At 41.2% G+C, this 25971-nt stretch overlaps 1 protein-coding gene across 1 annotated transcript; it reads left to right on the top strand.

The window, feature by feature from the left end:
* Positions 1–1908: 1908 nt before the first annotated feature.
* LOC102440281 (coiled-coil domain-containing protein 77-like) lies at positions 1909–25745 on the top strand. Its single transcript, XM_006108424.3, has 7 exons — positions 1909–1957; positions 5295–5348; positions 7458–7701; positions 10947–11089; positions 20434–20530; positions 22549–22621; positions 25381–25745. The coding sequence occupies exons 2-7, from the start codon at positions 5311–5313 to the stop codon at positions 25488–25490; spliced, it is 705 nt and encodes a 234-aa protein (XP_006108486.2). The 5' UTR covers positions 1909–1957; positions 5295–5310; the 3' UTR covers positions 25491–25745.
* The last annotated feature ends 226 nt before the right edge of the window (positions 25746–25971 follow it).

Below are 25971 nucleotides of genomic sequence, written 5' to 3'. Positions count from 1 at the left end.
ATGGAGAGACTCAGGAAAGAGATGAAGGAGGTACTATTGGAGTTTTTATGGACAGACTGGATTTCATTAAGTGAAATTATGAAAGTGGAGGGAGCTCTGTTCCAGTTGGAGGAACTGGAGGCGAGAAAGCTATCTGGAAACCAAGGATATGCTTAGGGGGAGTATAGGGAAATAAGGCAGGAGAGATAGGGTTGGTCCTTAGAAAGAAAGCAGTGACCTCTAGGCTGAGTTTGATTTAATGCATTTGGCTGTGAGAAGCTATCGATGACTTTTATGATGTTTAAGAAGATGGACCAGGGGAGACCAGGTGTGTGTAGAACAGTGAAGCCATTGTAGTGGAGTGGATAAGAGGATAGGGAGATCCTGAATCAGCACGGTTATTGTCGAGATAGGATATAGATGACTATTATATGGTTGCATGAGAGGGTCAAGAGAAGTAGTAATGAAATAATGAATTAAAATTTTCAAGTTCAGGTTGCTTGGAAGATGCTGAATTTAGTACCTAAAATAGGAAAGTCAGAAGGAACATGTTTGGATGGAAAAGAGGATGTATTAGGTTTAGGAAGTGTTCGTTTTGAGGTGCTAAAAAATATATGATTTGAGTGATTTTTTTTTTTTCTCTTTTGGTTAAACATTTTAAGCTCCAATGGGACATAAACATGAAAATGTCCATTACATAGTTGGAAACTCAAATTAGGAGATTGAAAGAGATCTATTTGTTCATTTAACAAGTAGTTGTTATTCTATGCCAGGTAGTGTTTTAATGATAGAGATAATCACAAAAGCAGTGAAAATAATGATGTTTCCAAAGAAATGGATAGAAGAAGTAGTAAAAAGAAGTTGAGGACAGAACCTTTGCGCCAAGGGAGGAACATTTTCAGTAAAAATAATCTGCAGTTACTGAGTGCCTATTGTGTACCAGACATTGTGCTCAGTCAGCCCTTTCATTCATTAGTTCATTTAATCTTTACACTGACCTATAAAAAACATGCTGTTCTCCCCATTTTCTAAGAAGTAACTGAAGTTTAGAGAGATTAAGTAACTTGCCTGAAGTCACACAGCTAAAAAGGGACAGACCATTGACTCAAACTCAAGTCTGTTTGATTTCAGAATCCACGCTCTCAACTACAAAGCAATATTTTTTTAAAAGGGTGATCAACACTGACAAATTAAGCATACACATCAAGAAGGGACTTGTTGGATGATAGATAGGAACCCAAAAGAGCAACGAAGTTTATTAAATTGTATGTCTGCTGACCAAGAACAGATGTAGTAGAAGTTAGATGGTTAGCGATTATAAAAAATAAATAAATAAATGTGAGTACAAACAACTTTTTGTAGATTTGCAATAGCCCAGAAGGAGTGAGACTGTCTATGAGGGAGAAGAGATTGCAGGTTGTTGGAAGACTTTTAAAGTTCTAAGTTACTCTTAATTAGTTTTAGAACAGTGATATTTATCTTTAAAATGTCACCCATATTCATAAAATGTAGTGTTATTTGGACATAAAAAAGAATGAAGTACTGACTACAGCAAGTACTAAAAACATTATACTGAGTGCAAGAAGCCAGTCACAAAAGACCACATACTGTATGATTGCATTCATATGAATGCCCATAATAGGAAGGTCTATAGAAACAGAAAGTAGGGTAGTGGTTGCTTCGGGGAGGACTGGGTGGAGCACAGGGTTGATAGCTAAAGGATATAGGGTTCCTTCTTAAGTGATAAAAATGTTGTACAATTGACTGGTGATGGTTGGGCCTATCTGTGAATATACTAATCATTGAATGATACACTTTAAATGACTCTATTGTATGGAATGTGAATTATATCTCAATAAAACTATATTTTAAAATGTCACCTGTATCTATCATACCAACCCAATTACCATTTTTATTTTCTAGGTTATTTTCTACTAGAGTCAAATTGGTCCAATTTGGAGAAGTTTTATAGAAGAACGTAAGTTTGAAGAAGGAAAGTAATCTTTTAAACAAGAGAATAAAAAGGGAGATGGTTCCCTAGCTGGTTTGGCTCAGTGGATAAAGCGTTGGGACTGAAGGGTCCCTGGTTTGATTCCAGGTCAGGGCACATACCCGGGTTACAGGCTCAATCCCCAGTAGGGGGCATGCAGGAGGCAGCCGATCAATGATTCTCTTTCATTATTGATGTTTCTATCTCTCCCTCTCCCTTCCTCTCTCTGAAATCAATGAAAATATATTTAAAAAAGGAGGGGGGCGAGCGCTGGCTGGTTTGGCTTAGTGGATGGAGCATCGGCCTGCGGACTGAAAGGTCCCAGGTTCAGTTCTGGTCAAGGGCACATGCGTGGGTTGTGGGCTCGGTCCCTAGTGTGGGGTATGCAGGAGTCAGCCCATCAATGGTTCTCTCTCATCATTGATGTTTCTATCTCTCTCTTCCTCTCTGAAATCAATAAAAAAATATTTTAAATAAATAAAATCTGAGTGGTTGTCAGATTTTAGATATGGTGGTGATAGAGTCATTAGGATTTACTAATGATTGAGTATCCTACATAATAAAAAGCTAATAGGCAAATTGTCCCCTCAACTGGGAGTTCAACTTGAGTTCGACCAGGGGGTGGAGCCAGCTGGCCAACCGCCTGCAGCCCCTCCCCCAAGCTAGCCCCGCCCCTGATCCCCCCACCCCAATGGGGGCGGGGCCAGCCCACCAACCACCCACAGCCCCTCCTCCTGGCCAGCCTGGCCAAATCGGCCTGATGGGGCAGGCCGGCAGGACCCCATCCATGCACAAGTTCGTGCACCAGGCCTCTAGTAACATAAGACAAAGAGAGGAGTAAAATTTCTCTAAGTTTGTTGTCCTAAACAACTGGTGGATTAGTGTTAATCATTACTGGAATGTTGAATTCTGAGAAAAGGTCAGGTTTGGTGGTAGGAGGTATATATCAGGAGCTCAGTTTTGGACTTAAGCTTGTGAGATCTGTTAGACATCCAAATGGAGATATGAAGTAGGTGGTCAGATATGTGTGAATTGAGTGGAGGGCAGAGGAAGGACTGGAGGTGTACACCTGAAAACCATGAGATTTCATGAGGTCACCAAGGCAATCCTATATAATAAAAGCCTAATATGCTAAGTGTCCAACCGTTTGATCGTTCAGCCAGTCGCTATGATGTGCACTGACCACCAGGGGGCAGATGCTCGACTGGTAGGTTAGCTTGCTGCTGGGGTCCGGCCGATTGGGACTGGGCGAGATGGGCCAGACATGCCCTGGAGCCCTCCCGCAGTCCCAGCCCTGATCATGCACCGGTGGGGTCCCTTGGCCTGGCTTGTGCCCTCTCGCGATCCGGGACTCCTTGGGGGTTGTCACAATTTTGGCCCAATCCCCACAGGCCAGCCTAAGGGACCTCACCAGTGCATGAATCCATGCACCAGGCCTCTAGTAAAGTATAAAGACAAGGAAGAATTATCAGCGACTGAAAATTAATGACCTGTGAGGAAGGTGGAGAACCAAGAACATATGGTGTCCTGGAAGCCAATGAAAAGATGGTTTCTATGATTATGGGCAGGCACTTGAGTTCGTATCAGGAAAATGGTTACAGAATTAACAATAGTGATTATCTCTTCATTCTTTTTCTTTCACAAAAATCTTCCCCAAAGGACTGAAGATGGTAAGCAGATATATACTAGGTAGAACATAAGAACAGGACATTACATCATCTCTTTTTTTTTCTTTAATATATTTTCTTTTTTTTTTAATATTTTTTTATTTTTCGCTTAAAGTATTACAAAGGGTATTACATAAGTGTCCTTTTTTTTCCCCCCCGCCCTTGACACACCCCTACCCTCCCTTACCCCCCAGTGTCTTATGTCCATTAGTTATGCTTATATGCATGCATACAAGTCTTTCTTTAATATATTTTCATTGGTTTTTAGAGAAAGAGGAAAGGAGAGGGAGAGAGAGAGAGAAACATCAGTGTGACAGAGAAACATCAATCAGTTGCCTTCTGCACCCCAACTGGGAATCAAACCTGCAACCTGGGTATGTGCCCTGACTGGGAATCAAAACAGCAACCTCTTGGTGCATGGGTCAGTGCTTAACCACTGACCAGCAGTGGCCAGGGATACATCATCTCTAGACTGGCTCAAAATCAGAATGGATTGATAAAGCATGCTTGATAAGAAAGCTTTCCTCAAAGCTAATTAAAAAAAAACAAACTCCCTCTCCCCTTTTCACCCCTACTCTTTCTTCCCCTTCTCTCCTCCCCCTCTTTTCCTTCTCCCTCCCTCACTTTGGTATTCCTTCCCTGAGGTTTTTCTCCCTGTAAATCTCTGTGATAAGATTGTTCAAAGTAGAGGAATTTAGGATCTGTCTTCACAGCAGCTCTCCCTCTCAGTAGCACTCAGTGCCTTTCCTTTCCCCTTCTTCTTTCAAGGGCTCTGTTTTGCTTCTATAACTTGTTTTCTGAGCCTACACAGCCTAGCTGGCTCACTTCTGCTACCTCTGTAACTTTATAAATAAACTTTCTCTAAGAAAAAAAAAGATCTATCATCAATTGGAATGGGGGTTGTGAATGAACCTTTTAAAGTTTATAAGTAATATTTTTTTCTTTCTCTAAGATAAAACAGTAGCTACAGCACACACTAAATAAAGATAATATCAATGGCTTTGTATTTATTTTATTTTATTTTTTTTAATTTATCGATTTTTTACAGAGAGGAAGGAAGAGGGATAGAGAGTTAGAAACATTGATGAGAGAGAAACATCGATCAGCTGCCTCCTGCACACTCCCTACTGGGTATGTGCCCGCAGCCAAGGTACATGCCCTTGACCGGAATCGAACCTGGGACCTTTGAATCCACAGGCCGACGCTCTATCCACTGAGCCAAAACGGTTAGGGCATTTGTATTTATTTTAAATTTAGCATAATGGGTCCTCTTCCTTAATTTCCACTTACTATCTCTTGCTTATTATAAACTTTTTGCATCTCCCTCTCCTATAATTTCAGCAAAGGATTGTAAGTTTGTTTTGCATTGTTGCAGATAACCTTCATACTCAGGAGGGTTTTCTTTTTGTGCTTATCCATTTAAAATAATAAATGCCATTCTGATTTTATTTGAAAATAATAACAAAGAATACCTTATGAAAATTCAAGAGTCATAGAACTTCAGGATTCAGAACTACTTTAAAGAATAGTACTACATTTTAAAACATCACATTCTACCAGCAGGCACGTGTAATGTTGGAGAGGGATCCAGTCTGTGTGTTCTATACTGTTTTGTTCTGTTGCTGCCCTCTCATTCTGAATTTTTATGTATTTAACAGGTGTGAAGAGGACAGCATGAACTTTACCCCAACATGTACCCCTGTCTGCAGAAAGTAAGACATTTGCTTATTTTTTGAGTTGTTCAAGAATCAAGACTGTCCCGCCATTGTGGCTCAGTGGTTGAGCGTCAACATAGGAACCAGGAGATCATGGCCCAGTTCCCGATCAGGGCACATGCCTAGGTTGTGGGCTTGATCCCCAGTGTGGGGTGTGCAAGAGGCAGCCAATCAATTATTCTCTCATTATTCTATCTCTCTCTCCTTCTCTGTTTCTCACTGAAATCAATAACAATATATATATTTTTTAAAGAATCAAGCCCTGGCCGGTTTGGCTCAGTGGACGAGCATTGACCTGTGGACTGAAGGGTTCTGGGTTCAATTCCAGTCAAGGGCACGTACCTGGGGTTGCAGGCTCCTTCCCAGCCCTGGTCAGGACTTGTGCAGAAGGCAACCAATAAATGTGTTTCTCTCACATCAATGTTTCTCTCTCTCTTTCCCTCTCTCTTCCACTCTCCCTAAAAAAAAAAAATATATATATATATATATATATCAATGGAAAAATATCCTCCGGTGAGGATTAACAAAAATAAAAATAATTTTAAAAAAAAGAATCAAGACTTCTAACCAGTGCCATCCCAATATTACATATTTCTCCTTTTTTCCCCCGCCCTTGACAAAAATAAAAATAATTTTTAAAAAAAGAATCAAGACTTCTAACCAGTGCCATCCCAATAAATTTAATTTAAAAAAATTCAAAATTTCTGTAGCCTTAGTGCAAGTTAGTTTAGGAACTAGAAGAGTTTTGGCAACATACTTCCAAACTCTGGATTTGAACTATATTAGACTCATTTCTCTATTCTTCTTATGTGGAATTGAGATTAAAAAGTAGTGCATTTATTTTTTTTTTTAAGTAGTGCATATGAAATAATAATACCAGAATCCGGACAGTTTGAATGGGCCTAGTAGATGCCAGTGCCTCCTGGATTACAGAAGAAACAGCCAGCATACACAGGGGACTTGGAATTCTGGTTCTGCCATCACCTTGCTACATGACACATCTTCCTCATCCTCACTGCCACAGTCTCATCTGCAAAATCTCAGGAATGCCTCTTAGTTCATCTATTAACCTGTTCCCCAGAGTAGTTATTAGGCAGCTGCCTTGGAAACATGAAACATCAAGTAAAATGCTATTTCTGTCACTAGCTTTTTTTTTTTTTTAATTTTAAAATTGATTTTGAGAGAGAGGGGAAAAGGGGAGGGGAGAGAGAGTAGAAACATCAGTCAACTGCCTCCTGCACACCCCTACTGGGGGTGGAACCAAACCGGCAACCTTTCTATACACAGGACAATACCCACCAACTGAGAGCCACACTGGCCAGTGCTCTCACAAGCTTTTAATGATTGAGATAATATTAGATTTTTTTTCTTCATATTAGTTGAAAGTACATTTTAATATCTCTTCTATACATGCTCACTTATTAAAAGTGCTGACCATAGTCATTAACTACAACTCTGGACTTCTGGTATCAAGTTTCTCCCCTCTGCTGTCTTTTTTCTTACCTTACAAATTGCAGTCAATTAGCCAAAATGGAATACTTTTCACATGAGGGTTTCTTCACTTCTGCATCATTTATTTTCTAACTTTCATTGTTTTGGCTTAAAAATGCTTCTTGTTCAACCTTTGATTACCCTTAGAACTTGAATAGTCATGGTCTGTGTCATTCAAATGTCTCCAGTGGTAGAGATTAGAATTTGATGTGGTTGTATGGTTAGTAACTTGGCTATAGTTCCTAATGCTGACCCTTTACATAATGTTACTATGAACATTTTCTTATGTGTCACCTTGTGCATATGTGCATGAGTTTCTTTAGAACAAGAGGAATTGCAATTTTACTAGATTCCGCCAATTCATTTATCTGTAGTTTCACCAAGTTGCACTTCACCAGCAGTGTATAATTATTCCTGTTAGTGTATATCTTATCGTATTAAAATGTCTAACTGTTACTATCTGGTCTTACTTTATATTCCATTTTTTAAACATGAATTTTAAAAATTCATGAATTATACACACTTTAAGAACATAAACCTGTTTTTTTTATTTAAGAAATTGTTTTATATATGTTTAAACAGTTTAATGAATATGTCCTTTCTAATTTCCCATAGGCCGGGAACTCTTCCCAAGCATGGTGCTGCGCATGGCTTCAGTGGTTCTACCAGGTGGAAGGGCGTGTCTTTCTCAGATTCAGTGGAGTCAACTCCTTTGCCTTCCATCGAAGATCGTCTGGCTGTTCTCTGCCCTTCTCAGGAGCTTCTGGGATATTATCAAAAGAAGATGGCTGAGTGTGAGGCAGAAAATGAGGACCTGCTGAAGAAACTGGAGCTGTACAAAGAAGCTTGTGAAGGACAGGTAAAAAGAGATGATGCATTTCCTTTTAGGACTCTGATGAAGTGTAGTTATGACTGAGAGAAGATCTCAAAGTGACAGCTTGTATCACAAACAGATATTTTTCAATTCCCTTCTACCCCAGCCTCGCTACGTACCCTTTGGGTACCTCATTAGACCATAATACCCCCAAACTGCTCCACCTCTAAAATCTTAAACTTTTATGTCTTGGTCTCTCTTATACTTCTAGTTCTTTCAGCCCTGTACACCTGACTATTATTATCTCCATGGCTGCTTGACTTTTCAGTTTTCCAAATGTTGCATGTCAGTTTCTAACATCATGTTCTTCCCTTCTAACCTGAACCCCGTCACACTTCACTTTGGTAATAACTGTACTGCCTGCACATGATCCCTTGCTTATACTTTTGCTCCATGTGCATAACTAAAGCTCTAGCTATAATGGAATCTAGTCTCCTGGAGCAAGGTTTGTCAACCTTGGCACTATTAACATTTTGGCATTGGTAATTCTTTACTGTGGGGACTATCCTATGAATTGTAGGATGCTTAGTAGCATCCTTGGCCTCTACTTACTAGATACCAGTAGCCCACATATGCACGCACACACCCTCACCACACCCCCAGTTGTGACCATCAAAAGTGCCTGCAGACATTGCCAAATTTCTCCTGGGGCACAGGAAAAATCACCTCTAGTTAAGAATCACTGTCTTAGAAAAGGTCCCAAATTGTTAGAAAATAAATTCATGGTTGCCCTAACTGGTTTGGCTCAGTGGATAGAGCGTCGGCCTGCAGACTGAAAGGTCCCAGGTTCGATTCCGGTCAAGGGCATGTACCTTGGTTGCGGGCACATCCCCAATAGGAGGTGTGCAGGAAGCAGCTGATCGATGTTTCTCTCTCATTGATGTTTCTAACTCTCTATCCCTCTCCCTTCCTCTCTGTAAAAAAGTCAATAAAATATATTAAATAAATAAATTCATGGTAAACAAATTCATCTGTATTCTCAGTCACTATACAGCAATTTCCTTACCTATCCCTAATCAGTTCCTTCTCCCTCCCCACCTGTGCTGCTGTATCTTCTCTACTCTCTTCCAGCCTGCAGCCCCATCTTAGCCGTCTCTCCTCAAGCAGTCTTGCTTCCTGGTTCACAGAGGAAAAACCAGCTATCGTGAATGACTCCGTCCCACCTATCCACACTGTTACCTCCCTGTGTCCATCTCTTTTCTTTCTTATTACTTCAGGGACAAGATATCTCTGCCTCTTCGAGCTAATTGATTCAACACTCTCCCTGGCCCACATCCTTTTTCTTCCTAATAAACCCTTCTTCATCATCTCTCTTCTCTTTGTGTTTTATTTTTAACCTTTTGCTTAACATGGGCTTTTTCTCCCCAGTAGTTTATATAAACATACTCAAGTCTTTCCCAACTTAAAAACAAACAAACAAACAAAAAACCACCATTCTTTTTTTTCTTCTTCTTTTTCTTCTTTTTTTTTCCTAGAAGGATTGACGTTTGAACTCCTCCGTAATGTGGAGGTCTAGAATTTATATGATAAACACCATTCTTGAGCTGTGCTTCCCCCTCTATTCTCTTGTGTAGATAGCTCTTTCTTTTCTTAGCCCCACTTCTGGAGTAGTTTGACTTTATCACCCACTCATGACTCTGTGACTGCAGTTTTGTCTCTCTCCTTACTGTTCCACTAAAACTACTCTTGTGGTCTCTAATACCCATTTGCCAAAATGATCTCTTCTCTTTGTGACTTCTGTAGTATCTGTCACTGTTGATCTCTGCTTTCTGGAAACTTTCTTCCTTTTTTGATTTCTGTGTCATTTTTCTTTTCCCATTTTTATCTCAGCTCTCAGTCTCCATTAATGGTTCCCCTTCCTTAATCTTAAATGCCAACGTTTTTGCACATTCCACCATAAATGGTCTTATTTTTGTCCATACCACCTCAGGAATGATAACATCCGAGTGGCTAATGTTGAGTCTTTTTTCCTGAACTCCATGTTAATATGCTTATATCTGAACTAACCTCCCTTTTCAACTCTATCCACACATCCACATATACCCCTACCATTTTCTTTCCCTCCATTTCTTACCTCTTAACTTTTCTTTATTCTGTGTCTTACTCAGTGGTATGATTGCCTGTAATTATGCCCAGCCCCCGTATTCAGTTATTTAGTAAGTTCTATTGATTCTGCTTCCTAAATATCCCTTAATCCATTATATCTTCATCATATTGCCTCAACCCTAGTTAAAACTCTCATTATAACTCACCTGCATTATTGCAATATCCTCTTTAACCAGTATCCCAGCCTCCAGTCTCGTACCTCTTCAGCCTGCCTCTCACTTTTCACTTCAGTAATATTGAAATACTTGTAGTTGTCCAAACATTTAAGACTTTTTGATGGTTCGGTATTTACTGTTCTCTTTCCTGAGAGTACCCATCCTCATCTTGTCTCTAGCAGTCTTCATCTTTCAAGTTTCAACTTTTTTTTAATCCTCATCCAAGAATACGTTTTTTATTGATTTTAATGAGACAGAGAGAGAGAGATATAAAGAGAGAAACACCCATGAGAAACATTGATTTGTTGCATCCCATACGTGCTCTGACTGGGAATTGAATCCGCAACCTAGGTATGTGCCCTGAACCAGAAATCAAATCCGCAACCTTTTGTTGTATGGAACAATGCCCCAACCAACTGAGCCATTCAGCCACGGCCAAGTTTCAACTTTTTGATGGTGGTCTCTGACTTTCCAGAAAGGCTTCAGAGATTTTACTCCTGTTGTACTTTCCCCCTCTATCATTTTACCAGGCATATTCCTCCATTAAATAATTATTTTAATTGTTTGCATGTCTGTCCACAAAATTCCTCAGCTCTAGACAGGAAACATACCGTTTCATCTTTGTGTTCCAAAATTTCATAATGCTTATTGAATAGAAAGCATTTTTTAAAAATTGTGAATAGAACAGGTGAGTCATCTGGCATTCTGGATTTTGTAGTCTGTAGAAGGAAGATATGAGAGCTTTGACATTATATGCAAATATCATACTCACCCTGTAGCTTTTAAACTCAAGTCAGTATACAACTTATTGTTGCTGTCATTTGAAGTCTATATTGGTGAAAACATTCACATTGTAATATTTCTAAAAAACTCACTTTTCCGTTCCTTAGAAGTTATATCTCTTATCCAATAAGAGATACTCCTGTGAGGCTCAATATCTTTTCAACTACTTTTTTTTTTTTTTTCCAGCACAAACTAGAATGGGATTTGCAGCAGAGGGAAGAAGAGATTGCTGAATTGCAGAAAGCTCTAAGTGATATGCAAGTCTGCCTCTTCCAGGAACGGGAACATGTTTTGCGCCTCTACTCAGAAAATGATCGACTGAGAATCAGGTACCAAGTAGGAGAAGGGAAATGTGGGAGTTATATTTCTAAACCAAGGTAAGTTTCTCTGTGGTAACCCTGTTAGGTTGTATTTTCCAGGGAAAAGACTCTGAGATGGAGATTTGCCTGCAGGTTAGTAGGGAGACTCTCAAGAATGACATCTGTGAGGAGACTTGAGCAGGGGAAGAATTTGAACTGTGATACAGTGGTAACAGAGGCTTCAGCCAGCCCTACAGGGAGCTCTGAGGCTGGGACAGCCTTTCAGAGGCGAAGGAGGCAGACTTTTGTACCTTCACAGTGATCAGTTATTTGATGTAGGCTGCCACCAGGGAGGGGGTGTAAACTTGAGAGAGGCAGCCCCCTTCAGCCAAAGGCAGTTCCTGGAGAAGGACTCAACAAATTGAGGGGTAGGGATCTTGGTCCTGAAGGTGGTATCTGGGCAGTGTTCCACAGCATCCACTATAGTACACTTTCAAAAAACAATAATTTTGTACTTTTCAGTTGCAGTTGATGTACAGTATCATTAGTTTCATGTGATCAACCCAATGATCAGATATTTATATAACTTACAAAGTGATCACCCCAATAAAACTAGTACCCACCTGGCACCATATGCAGTTATTACAATATTATTGACTATAATCCCTGTACTGTACATTATATCCCATAACTGTTCTGTAACTACCAAGTTGTACTTCTTAATCCCTTTGTTTTTCACCCATTCCCCAAACTCCCTCCCATCTGGCAACCATCAAATATTCTCTTATCTATGAGTCTGTTTCTATTCTGCTTGTTTGTTTATTCTTTCGATTCCACATATAACTGAAATCATATGGCATTTTTCTTTCTCTGTATGATTTATTTCGCTAAGGTCCATGTTGTTGCAAATGGCAAGGCTTCATTATTTTTTTATGGCTGAGTCATATTCCATTGTATAGTGCAACATTTCTTATCCATTCATCTATTGATGGACACTTAGGTTGCTCCTGTATCTTGGCTACCGTAATTATGCTGCAGTGGAACATATGGGTGCATATGTCTTTCCTTTTTTAAAAAATTTTTTATTGTTGAGAGTATTACAGATGTCCTCCTTTCCTTCCCAACTCCCAATGCCCCCCTCCACTCATCTGCCCTACCCCAGGTCTTCATCACCCTATTGTCTGTGTCCATAGGTAATGCATTTATGCATATAAGTTATTTGGTTAATCTCTTCCTGCCTCCTCCTCCCTTCCCTCTGAGATATGTCAGTCTTTTCTATATTTTCATGCCTCTGGTTATATTTTATTCATCAGTTTATTTTATTCATTAGATTCCTTGTTTATTTTGATTTTTAGGTTCAATTTTTAAAAATTTTTTGTTGATTTCAGAGAGGAAGGGAGAGGGAGAGAGAGATAGAAACATCAATGATGAGAGAGAATCATTGATTGGCTGCCTCCTGCATACCCCCCACTGGGGATCCAGCCTGCAACCCAGGCATGTGCCCTTGACTGGAATCGATCCTGGGACCCTTCAGTTCGTAGGCCGACACTCTATCCACTGAGCCAAACCAACTAGGGCTAGATTCAATTTTTGATAGATATGTATTTATTGCCATATTATTGTTCTATTTTTTATCTCCTCCTTCTTTTTCTTCTTCTCCTCCTCCTTCTTCTTTCTCCTCTTTCCTCCTCCTTCCTCCTGCCCTTCTCCTTTCTCCTTCTCTTCTTCCTCCTTCCTCCTTCTTCTCTTTCTCCACTTCCTCCTCCTCCACTTTTCAACATTTCATATAATACTGGTTTAGTGGTGATGAACTCCTTTAGCTTTTTCTTGTCTCTGAAGCTCTTTATCTGACCTTTAATTCTAAATGAGAGCTTTGCTGAGTAATCTTGGTTGTAGGTCCTTACTATTCATCACTTTGAATAGTGTCCTTGCCACTTCCTTCTGGCCTGCAAAGCTTCTGTTGAGAAATCAGCTGACAGTCATATTGGTGCTTCCTTGTAGGTAACTAACTGCTTTTCTCTTGCTGCTTTTAAGATTTTCTCTTTGTCTTTAACCTTTGGCATTTAAATTATAATGTGTCTTGGTTTGGGCCTCTTTGGATTCATCTTGTTTGGGACTCTCTGCGCTTCCTGGATTTGTAAGAGTATTTCTTTCAACAGGTGTAAGGGAAGTTTTCTGTCATTATTTCTTCAGATAGGTTTTTAACTTCTTGCTCTCTCTCTTCTCTTTTGGGAAACCCTATGATGTGAATAGTTGGCTTGTAGTTGTCCCAGAGGCTCCTTAGTCTTCATATTTTTGGATTCTTTTTTCTTTTTGCTGTTCTGATTGGGTGTTTTTACTTCCTCATATTCCAAATTGCTGATTTGATTCTCAGTGTCCTCTACTCTACTGTTGATTCCTTATAAGTTATTCTTAATTTCAGTTAGTGTATCCTCCGTTTCTAACTGATCCTTTTTTAATATTGTTGATGTTCTCACTAAGTTCCTTGAAGTACTCACTAAGTTCCTTGAATTTCTTATTAAGTTCCTTGAGCATCCTTATAACCATTGTTTTGAACTCTGTATGTGGTAGTTTTCTTGCTTCCATTTCTTTTACTTCTTTTTCTGGAGATTTCTCCTATTCTTTCATTTGTGACATGTTATTTTGTCTCCACAGTTTGGTTGCTTCCCTGTGTTTGTTTCTATGTATTAGGTAGAGCTGCTATGTCTCCTGGAATTGGTAGAGTGGCCTTGTGTAGTAGGTGTCCTGTAGGGCCCAGTGGCTCAGCCTCCCCACCTGAGCTGGGCACTCTAGGTGTGCCCCTGTGTGGGCTGTGTGCACAGTCTTGTAGTTGAGCCTTGATTGGTGTTGGCATCACTGGGAGGAATTGATCCCCAGGCCAATTGGCTTTGAGGACCAGCTGTGACTACAGAGAAAGAGCTCCTGTGTGGGAGACACCCCTACGGAGCAGGACTTTCTTCAGTGGGGCTTTGGTGCTCACTGAGTCTGTCCCTTGAGTGTGTCGCTCGTGAATGTGTAGAATTGTAATCTGGCATGGTCTGAAGCTGTCCACTGGGTGCACTGGCTTTGGGGCCCTGCTGGAGGTACAAAGTCAGTCACTGCCTGTGCCCTGCCTAGGGCTACCCATGAGGAGCTACAGAGCGATCTGCCCATGGCTGCTACTTGTGTTGGGCTTGGAAGTGCCCAGGAGAGGCCAAGCTGTAAAGCAAGGCAGGCTGTTGCTAGTGCTGGGCGTGGGGCCTCTTCTTGAGTGGTATGGGACATGCTGACTCCAGCTGTTGCTTGATTGAGAGTTTTTAGGAAAGTCTGAAGCCTGAGCCAGGACAGACCATTTATATGGAAAAGCCACTGCAAACAGCTTGGGTGGGGCTGCAAATTGGGTGAAGCAGGGTCTCAGTGAATCACCAGGACAGAGCTAACAGTATGAGCCAGGTTGATGGAGACTCAGATATGGCCCCTGCCAGTCAGCTCTGGGAGGGGGAGAGGTCTCGGCATAGGAACAATGACTGCTACGAGCACCCCTGTCTGGGACAAAGCCACCCTCAAGTTCTTGCTCCAATGCCAGACAATCCACTTCTTCCCTGTATGTCCCTGAATCCCCCATAGCCACTGCCCCAGCACTGGAGCTCAGAGGGAGTGAATCCAAGTATGTCCTTGCATGATCCTTTAAGAGGAATTGTCTGGGTCTCTATTAGCCACCTTGTCACCCAGCCACAATCTCTGCTGGTTTTTATAGCCTGAAATTATGGGGGCTTCTCTTCATAGCACTAGAACCCTAGGCTGAGGAGTCTGGTGTGGGGCTAGGATCCCTTGCTCCTCAGGGGAGGCCTCCACAACATAGGGGATTAATATCCAAAATATATTTTAAAATTCTTAAATCCTTTCCAATTAAAGAAACGTGTCTGGCTGGCGTGGCCCAGTGGTTGAGAATTGACCTATGAACCAGGAGGTCATGGTTCAATTCCCAGTTAGGGCACATGCTGGGTTGTGGGCTCGATCCCCAGTGCAGGAGGCAGCTGATCAATGATTCTCTCTCATCACTGATGTTTTTATCTCTCTCTCCCTCTCCCTTCCTCTCTGGAATTAATAAAAAATATATATATTTTTAAAAAGATATGATTAAAAAAGAAAAGAAATGCCACACATAGGTGTTGGACTTGCCTGATATATGCCTCCACCCCTCCTGCCAGTCTCAGTGTGGCTTCTTCTTTAATTCAGCCAGATTTCAGGTGGTTCTGAATGATAGTTCTGTATTTTAGTTGTAATTTTGATGTAGTTGCGGAATATGGCGAGTACAGAGTTTACTTATGCCGCCATCTTGGTTCTCCCTCTGTCTTTTCAGTTTAGTGTTTTGGGTTTCATCAGATAAATACCCAGAATGGAATTGCTGGGTCAAATGCTGTTCCCATGTTTAATTTTTTTGAGGTACCATAATACTGTTTTTCATACTGGCCATACCATTTTACATTCCCACTAGCAATGCACAAGGGTTTCACTTCCTTCATATGCATACCAACATTGGTTTTCTATTTTTTGAAATTATAGCCATCATAATGGGTGTGAAGTAATAGCCATCATTGTATTAGGGCAATGCAAATCAAAACTCAAGTGGTTTTGATTTGCATTTCCCTAATTAGTGATATTGAGCATTTTTCACATGCTTATTAGTCATTCTTATATCTTCTTTAGAGACATGTCTATTCAAGACATTTGACCATTTTTAATTGGATTGTTTGCTTTATTGTTGCTGTTGAGTTTTAAGAATTTTAAAATATATTTTGGATATTAATCCCCTATCAGATGAGTGATTTGCAAATGTTTTCTCCCATTCTGAGAGCTTTCATTTTACTCTGTTGATATTGTTCTTTGATGCATAAATTTTAATTTCCATATGGTCCAATTTGTGTATTTTCCTTTTGTTGCTTCTGCCTTTGGTGTCATATTCAAGAAATCATTGTCTCCAATTCCTGAGGGCTGTGGTCAGCAAACTGCGGCTCGTGAGCCACATGCAGCTCTTTGGCCCCTTGAGTGTGACTCTTCCACAAAATACCACGTGCAGGTGCGCGTACAGTGCGATTGAAACTTCATGGCCCATGCGCAGAAGTCGGTTTTCAGCCTGGGCGAGTCTATTTTGAAGAAGTACTGTTGATATTTGGCTCTGTTGACTAATGAGTTTGCCGACCACTGTCCTAGGGGAATCCGGCCTAAGCCGGCAGCCGGACATCCCCAAGGGGTCCCGGACTGCGAGAGGGCACAGGCTGGCCTGAGGGACCCCCCCCTCCCCCCAGTGCACAAATCTCGTGCACCAGGCCTCTAGTTTTAAATAAAACTTGCAAATGTGGGCACCCTTTTCTTGTTCTAGATCTTAGAGGAAAACTTTGTCTTTCACCATTGAGTATGATGCTTGCTTGGGTTTTTCATACAGAGCTTTTATTTTATAGAGGTTATTTTTTTTCTATTCCTGGTTTGTTGAGTGTTTATGTCATATAAGGGTATAGAATGTTGTCAAATGCATTTTTTTTTATCAATTAATGATTGTATGTTTTCCCTCTTCATTCTGTTAATGTGGTATATTACATTGATTGATTTTTATGTTGAACTATGCATGTATTCCAGGAATAAACTGCACTTAATCGTGGTGTATATCCTTTTAGTATGCTGCTGAATTTGGTTTGCTAGTATTTTGTTGAGAATTTTTGCATCAGTGTTCATAACAGATATTGGTCATTAGTAGTTTCCTTTTCTTACATTATCTTTGTCTGGCTTTGGTATCAGGGGAATGCTGGATTCATAGAATGAGTTAGCAAGTATCGCCTCTTTTTCAGTTTTTCGAAAAGTTTGGGAATGATTGGTGTAGACCTTTAAATGTTTGGTATAATTCACCAGTGAAGCTATGAGGTCTAGGGTTTTTGTTTGTCAGGTTTTTTATTAGTCATTCTATCTCCTTAATAGGTCTAGCTTTGACCTAATGCAGAACTTCTTTTCAACTGAAAGCTCACCTTCCATGTCACTTGATATATGGGTCAGAGCATTATTCAAAAGTATGGAACATGTTTTCTCCAGAACCTGAAGAGTCCTTCTCAGCATTATACTTCCTTCTTGGTGATGGTAGGTGTGAGATGCAGTAATTTTTCCTTTACTTTGAAGAGAATGTTCTGGCATGCATAGAGTGGACCCCTAAAACTTCACTGATGTGCTTTGTAAGGTTACGTCAAACCTTCTGGAGCACATGTATCTTACCAAGGTTCTAATGCATTTGCCATTTCTTTTAATTTTTTTTTTTTTTTAGTGATTTCAGAGAGGAAGGGAGGGAGAGATGGAAACATCAGTGGTGAGAGAGAATCATTGCTTGGCTGGCTGCCTCCTGCAGGCCCCCTACTGGGGATCGAGCCCACAACCCAGGCATGTGCCCAGACTGGGAATCGAACCTTGACCTCCTGGTTCATAGGTCAATGCTCAACTACTGAACCACACCAGCTGGGCACCATTTCTTGTCTATCCAGTCTGATTTACTATATCACCAATAGTGAACTAATGTAATCTATAGCAGCGGTCACCAACTGGTGGTCCATGGCCCACTGGTGGTCCGTGAGGTCCGAAAGGTTGGCGACCACTGATCTATAGGATGGTCAGATCTTGGTCGCTTTGGACTGATTTGATAGAGAGCAGAAAAGACTTGGTCCTAGAGAAAGACTACAAAGGTACACTATTTTTCACCACACATGAATGAGAACTGCTTATGGTCCTGTTAGGAATGGGTAGGAATACATGAGCTTAATCAGTAGCCAATTACCATATATCTAAAACCAAGTTAATCTGCTATAGCAAAAATAATACATTGAGCATAGTTACTGAATTGGGACCTACTTTGTAGTTGTCTACTATTATCAGTCTGGTTTTGCATAGGTCATACTTGTGAATGAAATGAGGGTTTGATGGAGGCCTTCACCTGTACATTCTTTGGATCTTTATTTACCATCTTGGGGTGAGGAAAGGGCAGTTACAGAGGCTTCCAACTTAGCATAACCCAGAAGCCAAAAAAACAATTTGGAGGTTTGGCAACTATCAAATATGTTCATTCCACTTACTCATATGGAGATGGGGGAAATGATCACTGATTGAGCCTGGATCCAGTGGACCCATTGTGAGCTGGACCTGGACTAAAATTCCATTTATTACATGGTTCCCATATGCCCTAGTGCCATGATAATGCTTCAAGTCACCAGGTATCAATGTTAGCTCAGACCATATATCTAGCAATCTTTGAAATGCCTGGGTATTTCTTTTTCCCCGTTGTACAATTACTTGAATAAATGGCCATAAGCCCTTTGGGGAAGGACCAGGGAAATCGTTATCATGTACACTTGCTTTGGTGTCACTGGGTGACCCAGTTCATCTTTCAGGTCATAGTCTCTGGGTCTTAAAACTGGCTGAGGTGTGGAAAATGGAGATTGTGATTTTACATAGGACACCATGAACAGACTCCCTCCCTCTTTGATTTATTTCAGTTGTTTAAGTTATATCCTGTTTACCTGTTGAGCCCTCCCATCTGTTTTGCTGCTAAGAATATTATGTTCCATAAATCATCTCTATATCACTAGCTCTGAAAACTCAGTTTAGAGTTTGTTTGTCTTTATATATAAAAGCCTAAGCGACTGTTCAACTGTTCGACTGGTAGCTTGATGCGCTCTGACCAGCTGGAGGCAGATGCTCAATGCACAGGCATGGAAACAGGGAACAGACTAATGAATCTCAGAGGGAAGGGGGGAGAGGGGAGGGTGGGAAGAGATTAACCAAATATCTTATATGCATACTAGAGGCCCAGTGCGTGGATTCATGCACCGGTGGGGTCACTCGGCCTGGCCTGCGGGGATCGGGTTGAAACCGGCCCAGTGCATGGATTCGTGCACAGGTGGGGTACCTTGGCCTGGCCTGTGGGGATCAGGCCAAAACTGGCAGTCCGACATCCCCCGGGGGGTCCCAGATTGTGAGAGGGCACAGGCCAGGCCGAGGAACCCCACAAGTGCACGAATCCATGCACCGGGCCTCTAGTCTGATATAAACTGCCTTAGGTTGGGTTCCCTGGAAAACATACTCTGCAATGGAAATTTACTTGCAGGAGATTTATTGGGGAGTGTTTTCAGGAATAACTACTTATGAGGGAATAAGGAAAGTTTGGGCAGAAGTTGAACTGTGATTCAATTACAGCTGACTCAGCCAATGCCACAGGGTATCTCAATATCCTGAATTAAGATAAGGGGATTGGGCTTTTGTACCCCTCCTTAGCGAGGCACTGGGTGCAGACTGTCCTTTGGCTAAGGCAGTCCCCCTTGACTGATGTCAGTTCTGGAGAGAGATTCAGCTGTGAGCATCAGCCTGTAATACGGCTGATAGTTAGGAGAATCTACACTAATAAAAGAGAAACATGGTAATTAGCGTACGACCGCTACCCTTTTCATTGGCTAATCAGTGAGTATATGCAAATTAACTGTCAGCCAAGATGGCGGCCGGCAGCCAGGCACTGAAGCAAGCATGAGGCTTGCTTGCTGCGGACTCCAACGTTCCCGCCTCACTTGCCAGCCTCTCAACTGTAACTCTAAGCAACTATGTACTATGTTGCAAATAAGAAGATAAACAAAACACCAGAAACCAGCCTGACTGAAAGCCAGCCAGACCGAAACATTGAATCCATGTTTTCAGCAGCGAGGCCTCAGCGCTAAAGCTGGCCCAGAATAAAAAAAAAGAAAAGAAAAGAAAACAAGGAGCGGTTGGAAGCTTTAGTCACTTGCCAGCTGGAAAACAGCCCTCAGCCCCTGACCCAGGCTGGCCAGGCACCCCAGTGGGGACCCCCACCCTGATCCAGAACACCCTTCAGGGCAAACCAGCCAGCCCCTACCCATGCACCAGGCCTCTATCCTATATAATAAAAGGCTAATATGCAAATTGTCCCTCAACTGGGAGTTCAACCAGGGGGTGGGGCTGGCCAACCTCCCACATCCCCTCCACCCGGCCGGCCAGGCCTGATGGGCCCTGATCAGAGTGGGCCAGCCAGACTCCCCTCCCACCCCCGTGCACAAATTTGTGCACCGAGCCTCTATTGAACTTATATCAGTCCTGAAGAGGAGCAATGTGCCTACCACCCACAACAGTGCTTTTCTAGAACCAACTAAGAAATTAGTTTCTGGCCCCTTCTCTCTGAATTCCTAAGTATAAGTACCTGATGTTTTCAAAATTAGTGCTGAGGTCTAAATAAATCCTATTCAATTTTAGTTTGAGGTTATCATTATTTAAACAAGTAAGTCAGAAGGGAGATCCTTTAAAAAAATTTACTTGCTCTGGATATAATGTGTGCTTACTCTTTATGAGAATTACAGGGAGCTAGAAGACAAGAGAAAGATTCAGAATCTCTTGGCCCTTGTGGGAACAGACACTGGAGAAGTGACCTATTTTTATAAGGAGCCTCCCAACAAAGTAAGTAATCTTTGGTATAGATAGCATGGTAAACATGGCTTTAACATGTTTGGGTCCATAATCAGAGATATTTTGGTGCTTGCTAAAGAAGTTAGAAGGAGAATTAGTTATCATATCCCCATGTCTACATAAGTTCTCAAAGCATTTTCTATATAGTTACAAAAAGCTTTTTTATTTTTTTCTTTTACTTCAAAATTTTTGGAAAGTAGCATTATTTACCCATTTCACTACTTGGAAATCTAAAGCACAGAGGAGTAGATGTTTTAGATGAGATAAGAAAGGAAAATTAGTTGTTTTGTGGTGGTTTTTTAATCCTCACCGAGGTTATTTTTTTCATTGATTTTTAGAGAGAGGGAAGGGAGGGGAAGAGACAGAGAGAGAAACATTGATGTGAGAAAGACACACTGATTGGTTGCCTCCCACACACACCACTTACCAGAGTCAGGGATCGAGCCTGCAACTGAGGTATGTGTCCTTGACTGGAATTGAACCTGGGACCCTTTTGTCCATGGGCTGACACTCTATCCACTGAGACAAACTGGCTAGGGCCAAACTTAAGTTTCAATACTCAAGTTTCTTTATTAATCTTTGTTTATGCTGACTATAAAAATAATGCATGGTCTTTATTAAAAATAAACACAGAAATCTATCATAAAAATGGCAGTCTCCCATATTGTAAACATTCCATTCATATAGGAATATATGTGTATATACCAGTGATGGCGAACCTTTTGAGCTCGGCGTGTCAGCATTTTGAAAAACCCTAACTTAACTCTGGTGCCGTGTCACATATAGAAATTTTTTGTTATTTGCAACCATAGTAAAACAAAGATTTATATTTTTGACATTTATTTTATATATTTAAATGCCATTTAACAAAGAAAAATCAACCAAAAAAATGAGTTCGCGTGTCACCTCTGACATGCGTGTCATAGGTTCGCCATCACTGGTATATACTGTTTCCTTTTTTTTACTTCTCTAAACAGTGCCCCAGTGAGCATCTTTATCCATATCTACATATGTATACTTCTATGTTTCCATTACTTTCCTAAAGGCCCTTGTCAAAGACCACTTTTTATTTTTTTTATTTTTATTTTTTAAATATATTTTATTGATTTTCCACAGAGAGGAAGGGAGAGAGACAGAGAGCCAGAAACATCGATGAGAGAGAAACATCGATCAGCTGCCTCCTGCACATCTCCCACTGGGGATGTGCCCGCAACCCAGGTACATGCCCCTGACCGGAATCAAATCTGGGACCCTTCAGTTCGCAAGCCGACTCTCTATCCACTGAGCCACACCGGCTTCAGCAAAGACCACTTTTTAAAAAAATATTTTTTTTTGCCCAGGCCAGTTTGGCTCAGTGGATAGAGCGTCGGCCTGCGGACTGAAGGGTCCCAGGTTTGATTCCGGTCAAGGGCACATGCCTGGGTTTCGGGCTTGGTCCAACCTGCAGGAGGCAGCCAATCAATAATTCCCTCTCATCATTGATGTTTCTATCTCTCTCTTCCTCTCCCTTCCTCTCTGAAATCAATAAAAAAATATTTAAAAAAAAATTTTTTTTTTTATTGATTTCAGAGAAGAGGGAGAGAGAGGAATATCAGTGATGAGAGAGAATCATTGATCGGCTTCCTCTTGCACAGCCCCCACCGGGACATGTGCCCTGACCGGGAATCAAACCGTGACCTCCTGGTTTCCTAGGTTGATGCTCAACTACTGAGCCATACCAGCCAGGCAAAGACCACTTTTTAAAAAACCAGATATTAGGAAATTATCCTGAAGGTTTTCTTTATTTTTTTTTTTTTTTTAGTTTATATTACCAACACTGGGTTTTATCTAGTTTGTTACTTTGTCCACTTTGATCTCATATGTGTGACATTCCTATGTGAGTATATCAATTTTGACCAGTTTAATTTATGAATAGTGCTGATCTGTGGCACTAAAGCTCAAAAGTAAAACATTACATATATAGAAAGACTATTTCTTTACTTTTTTTTTTTTTTTTTTTGCTTTTTCAGGTCAGCGTTCTCCAAAAGACTATCCAGACTGTAGATATTTGTGAACAGAATGAATCTTCAGCTTTCAAAGCAGGTACCAACTATGTTATAAATTCTCACTGGTACAGAATTCAGAAACACAGTGCAAATAATTAGGATTTTTTTCTTACTATACAGTGATAATGAATGTTTATAATAATGCCTCTTGGTAAGCTCGAGATTGTTTTGTATTTTTTTTTTCACCTTTCCATGATATTTTTGTTTGTTTATTTAATTATTTTTATTTATTGATTTTAGAGAGGGGGGAAGGGAGAGAAAGAGAGAGAGAAACATCAACCTGTTGTTCCACTTATTTATGCATTCATTGGTTGCTTCTTTTATGTGCCCAACTGGGGATTGAACCCACAACCTTGGCGTATTGGGCCAACACTCTAGCTGAGCTACCTGGCCAGAGCTCCGTGATGTTTCAATGGAGTAGAAATAAAGAATATATAATTGCCCCAGCTGGTTTGGCTCAGTGGATAGAGCGTCAACCTGTGGACTGAAGGGGCCCAGGTTCAATTCTGGCCAAGGGTACATGCCCAGGTTTCCGGCTTGGTCCCCAGTGTGGGGCCTGCAGGAGGCAGTTGATCAATGATTCTCTCTCATCATTAATGTTTCTATCTCTCTCCTCTTCTCCTTTCCTCTCTGAAATCAATAAAGATATAGATTTTTTTTTAAAAAAAAATAATGTATATATATATATAATTAACATGCTTATAGTGACAAGTTATAAAACAGACTTAGACAACTTCTGGAAGCAGAGTATTACTTAGCCTCTCTAAGCCTCAGTCATTTTATCGCTCTCTTTTAATGAAAATCTTAATTTTCTTCTTTTTATTGATATACTAGAGGCCCAGTGCACGAATTTGTGCACGGGTGGGGTCCAGCCAGTCCGCCCCAATCGGGGTCGATTGGGCCGGATCGGCCTTGGGGAGGGACCAGGTGGTTTGCCTGCCTGCCCTGCCCCTGATTTGGGGGGGGGGGGGCCCTGGTTGAACTCCCAGTCAAAGGGACAATTTGCATATTAGCCTTTTATTATATAGGATAATTTAAAATATAACATTATATTAGTTTCAAGTGTACAACATAATGGTTTGATATTTCTATATATTACAAGATGATTACAACAGTAAGTCTAGTTAACATCCATCATCACACATAGTTACAAATTTTCTTATGGTGAGTTCTTTTATGATTTATTCTCTTAGCATGGGCTTCTTGAATTATCCAAGGAATTAAATTTTGTTCTGTACAATTTTAGTGTTGCTTTTTAAAATATCCTATATAATAAAACCCTAATAATGCAAATCGATCAAACAATGGAACGACCAGTTGCTATGATGCTCACTGACCACCAGGGGGCAAACGCTCAATGCAGGAGCTGCCCCCTGGTGGTCAGTGTGCTCCCACAGCTGGAGCGCTGCTCAGCCAGAAGCCGGGCTCACAGCTGGTGAGCGCAGCAGTGGTTGTGGGAGCTTTTCCTGCCTCCACGGCAGTGCTAAGGAGCAGCAAGCCAAGCGGTAAGGAGTGAGCAGGCAGGCAGTTAGGAGTGAGGGGTCCCAGATTACAGTGGGACATCCCCAAGGGGTTCCGGATTGCGAGAGGGTAGAGGCTGGGCTGAGGGACCTCCCTCCCCTGCACAAATTTTGTGCATTGGGCCTCTAGTATCTATAATAATACCAGTGCAGCCAACCGACTTGCTTGGACATCATCTCCGGACGTCCTTCCTGACAAACGCGCAGCGGCAGGGTCCAGGTAGACGCGGTTTAGGGGCGATCAGCCAGGCAGGCGAGTATTTAGGGGCGATCAGGCAGGCAGGCGAGTAGTTAGGGGTGATCATGCAGGCAAGCAGTTAGGGGTGACCAGGCAGGCAGGCAGGTGAGCAGTTGGGAGCCAGTGGTCCCGGATTGCGAGAGGGTGCAGGCTGGGCTGAGGGACACCCCCCCCCCCCGCCCCCCGCATGAATTTTGTGCACTGGGCCTCTAGTGTGTGTATGTATGTGTGTGTGTGTGTGTGTGTGTGTGTGTGTGTGTGTGTATATATATATGCTTAGTATATATATATATATGTATATATATATATATATGTATATGTATATATGTATATGCTTTCTGATTTCAGAGAGGAAGGGAGAGGGAGAGGGAGAGAGAGAAAAACATCAATGATGAGAGAGAATCATTGATTGGCTGCCTCCTGCACACCCGCTACTGGGGATGTGCCCGCAACCAAGGTATATGCCCTTGGCTGGAATCAAACCCGGGACCCTTCAGTCCGCAGTCCGACGCTCTATCCACTGAACCAAACCGGTTAGGGCTGCACACCCCCTATTGAGGATCAAGCTCAGAACCCGGGCATGTGCCCTGATTGGGAATTGAACTGTGACCTCCTAGTTCATAGGTCATTGCTCAACCACTGAGCTACACCAGCTGTGCAGTGTTGCTTATTTTAACAATAATTTTAAAAACTGGGTGTTACATCATAATCAAAATGTTTAGATTTTGTTTATTTTTATTCCTTGCCCTTTCTGATTAAGATTTTGCAAAGAAAATAGACACAGCTTCAAAGGAAAATTTAGTAGTTTGTTCTTCAGAAAGATGGATATTATTATCCAGGTGACATCCGAGCGGAGTTCCCTTATAGAGACTCCTATTTGAAAAATTAAGCACTAAAGTTATTGTATGTTTTCCTTTTTCTACCTTTCCTTCTCTTTTAGGTAAAGGAAACCGAACTCCTCTGCAAAAATAATGCTGAACTTGAAGAGGAAAACAAAAGCTAAATAAAGATCTGTATTATTTTTGTTTTCTATTTTAGATTCTAAAGTGAGCAAAAGAAAACCAGCAATGAGAGAGAAGGAAGAACGTTCTGAGAAGTACCAAAGAGACATACAAACACTCATCCTACAGGTAAAGAATTTATTTTGACAGATCAGAGCAGTTTCTACCCATGAGCTTAGCTTTGCGTACCATGCCTTCACTGCCATGTAAGTATCTCCTTGCACACATGTTATATCTAGGCATCATGTGATTAAGAAAACTGAGGTTATTCCTACTTTACAGAAAATAATTATTTTGTATTAACCATTCTAGAGATGTTACTCTGAATCTTCATTTCACTCAGCTTGTATGCTAGGCCCTACAGAACAAAACCATCATACAGTAAGCATTCCCTTTATGGTTGCCTGAGGGATACACAGAGTAGTTGCAGTTGTGCGGAAAGAACAGCCTTTGGGAGGAATATAAATTTATTGAGGGGGTGTGTTCTAAATCTGGGAAAGACACGAAACACCCTCTCACTGCCTAGAAAAACTCTGTCATTTGAACCATGTTTTTATCTATTTACGCTCAAGTTCCTGCCCTTATTGGGGGAGGGGGGGGGATCTTTTTGATTTAAAAGAAAGTTTCT

Source organism: Myotis lucifugus, unplaced genomic scaffold (assembly GCF_000147115.1).
Source record: "Myotis lucifugus unplaced genomic scaffold, Myoluc2.0 scaffold_2265, whole genome shotgun sequence".
In the NCBI taxonomy this organism is placed as follows: Eukaryota; Metazoa; Chordata; class Mammalia; order Chiroptera; family Vespertilionidae; genus Myotis; species Myotis lucifugus.
The sequence above is the reverse complement of the archived record's forward strand: the minus strand, read 5'-3'. Positions and strand labels throughout refer to the sequence as shown.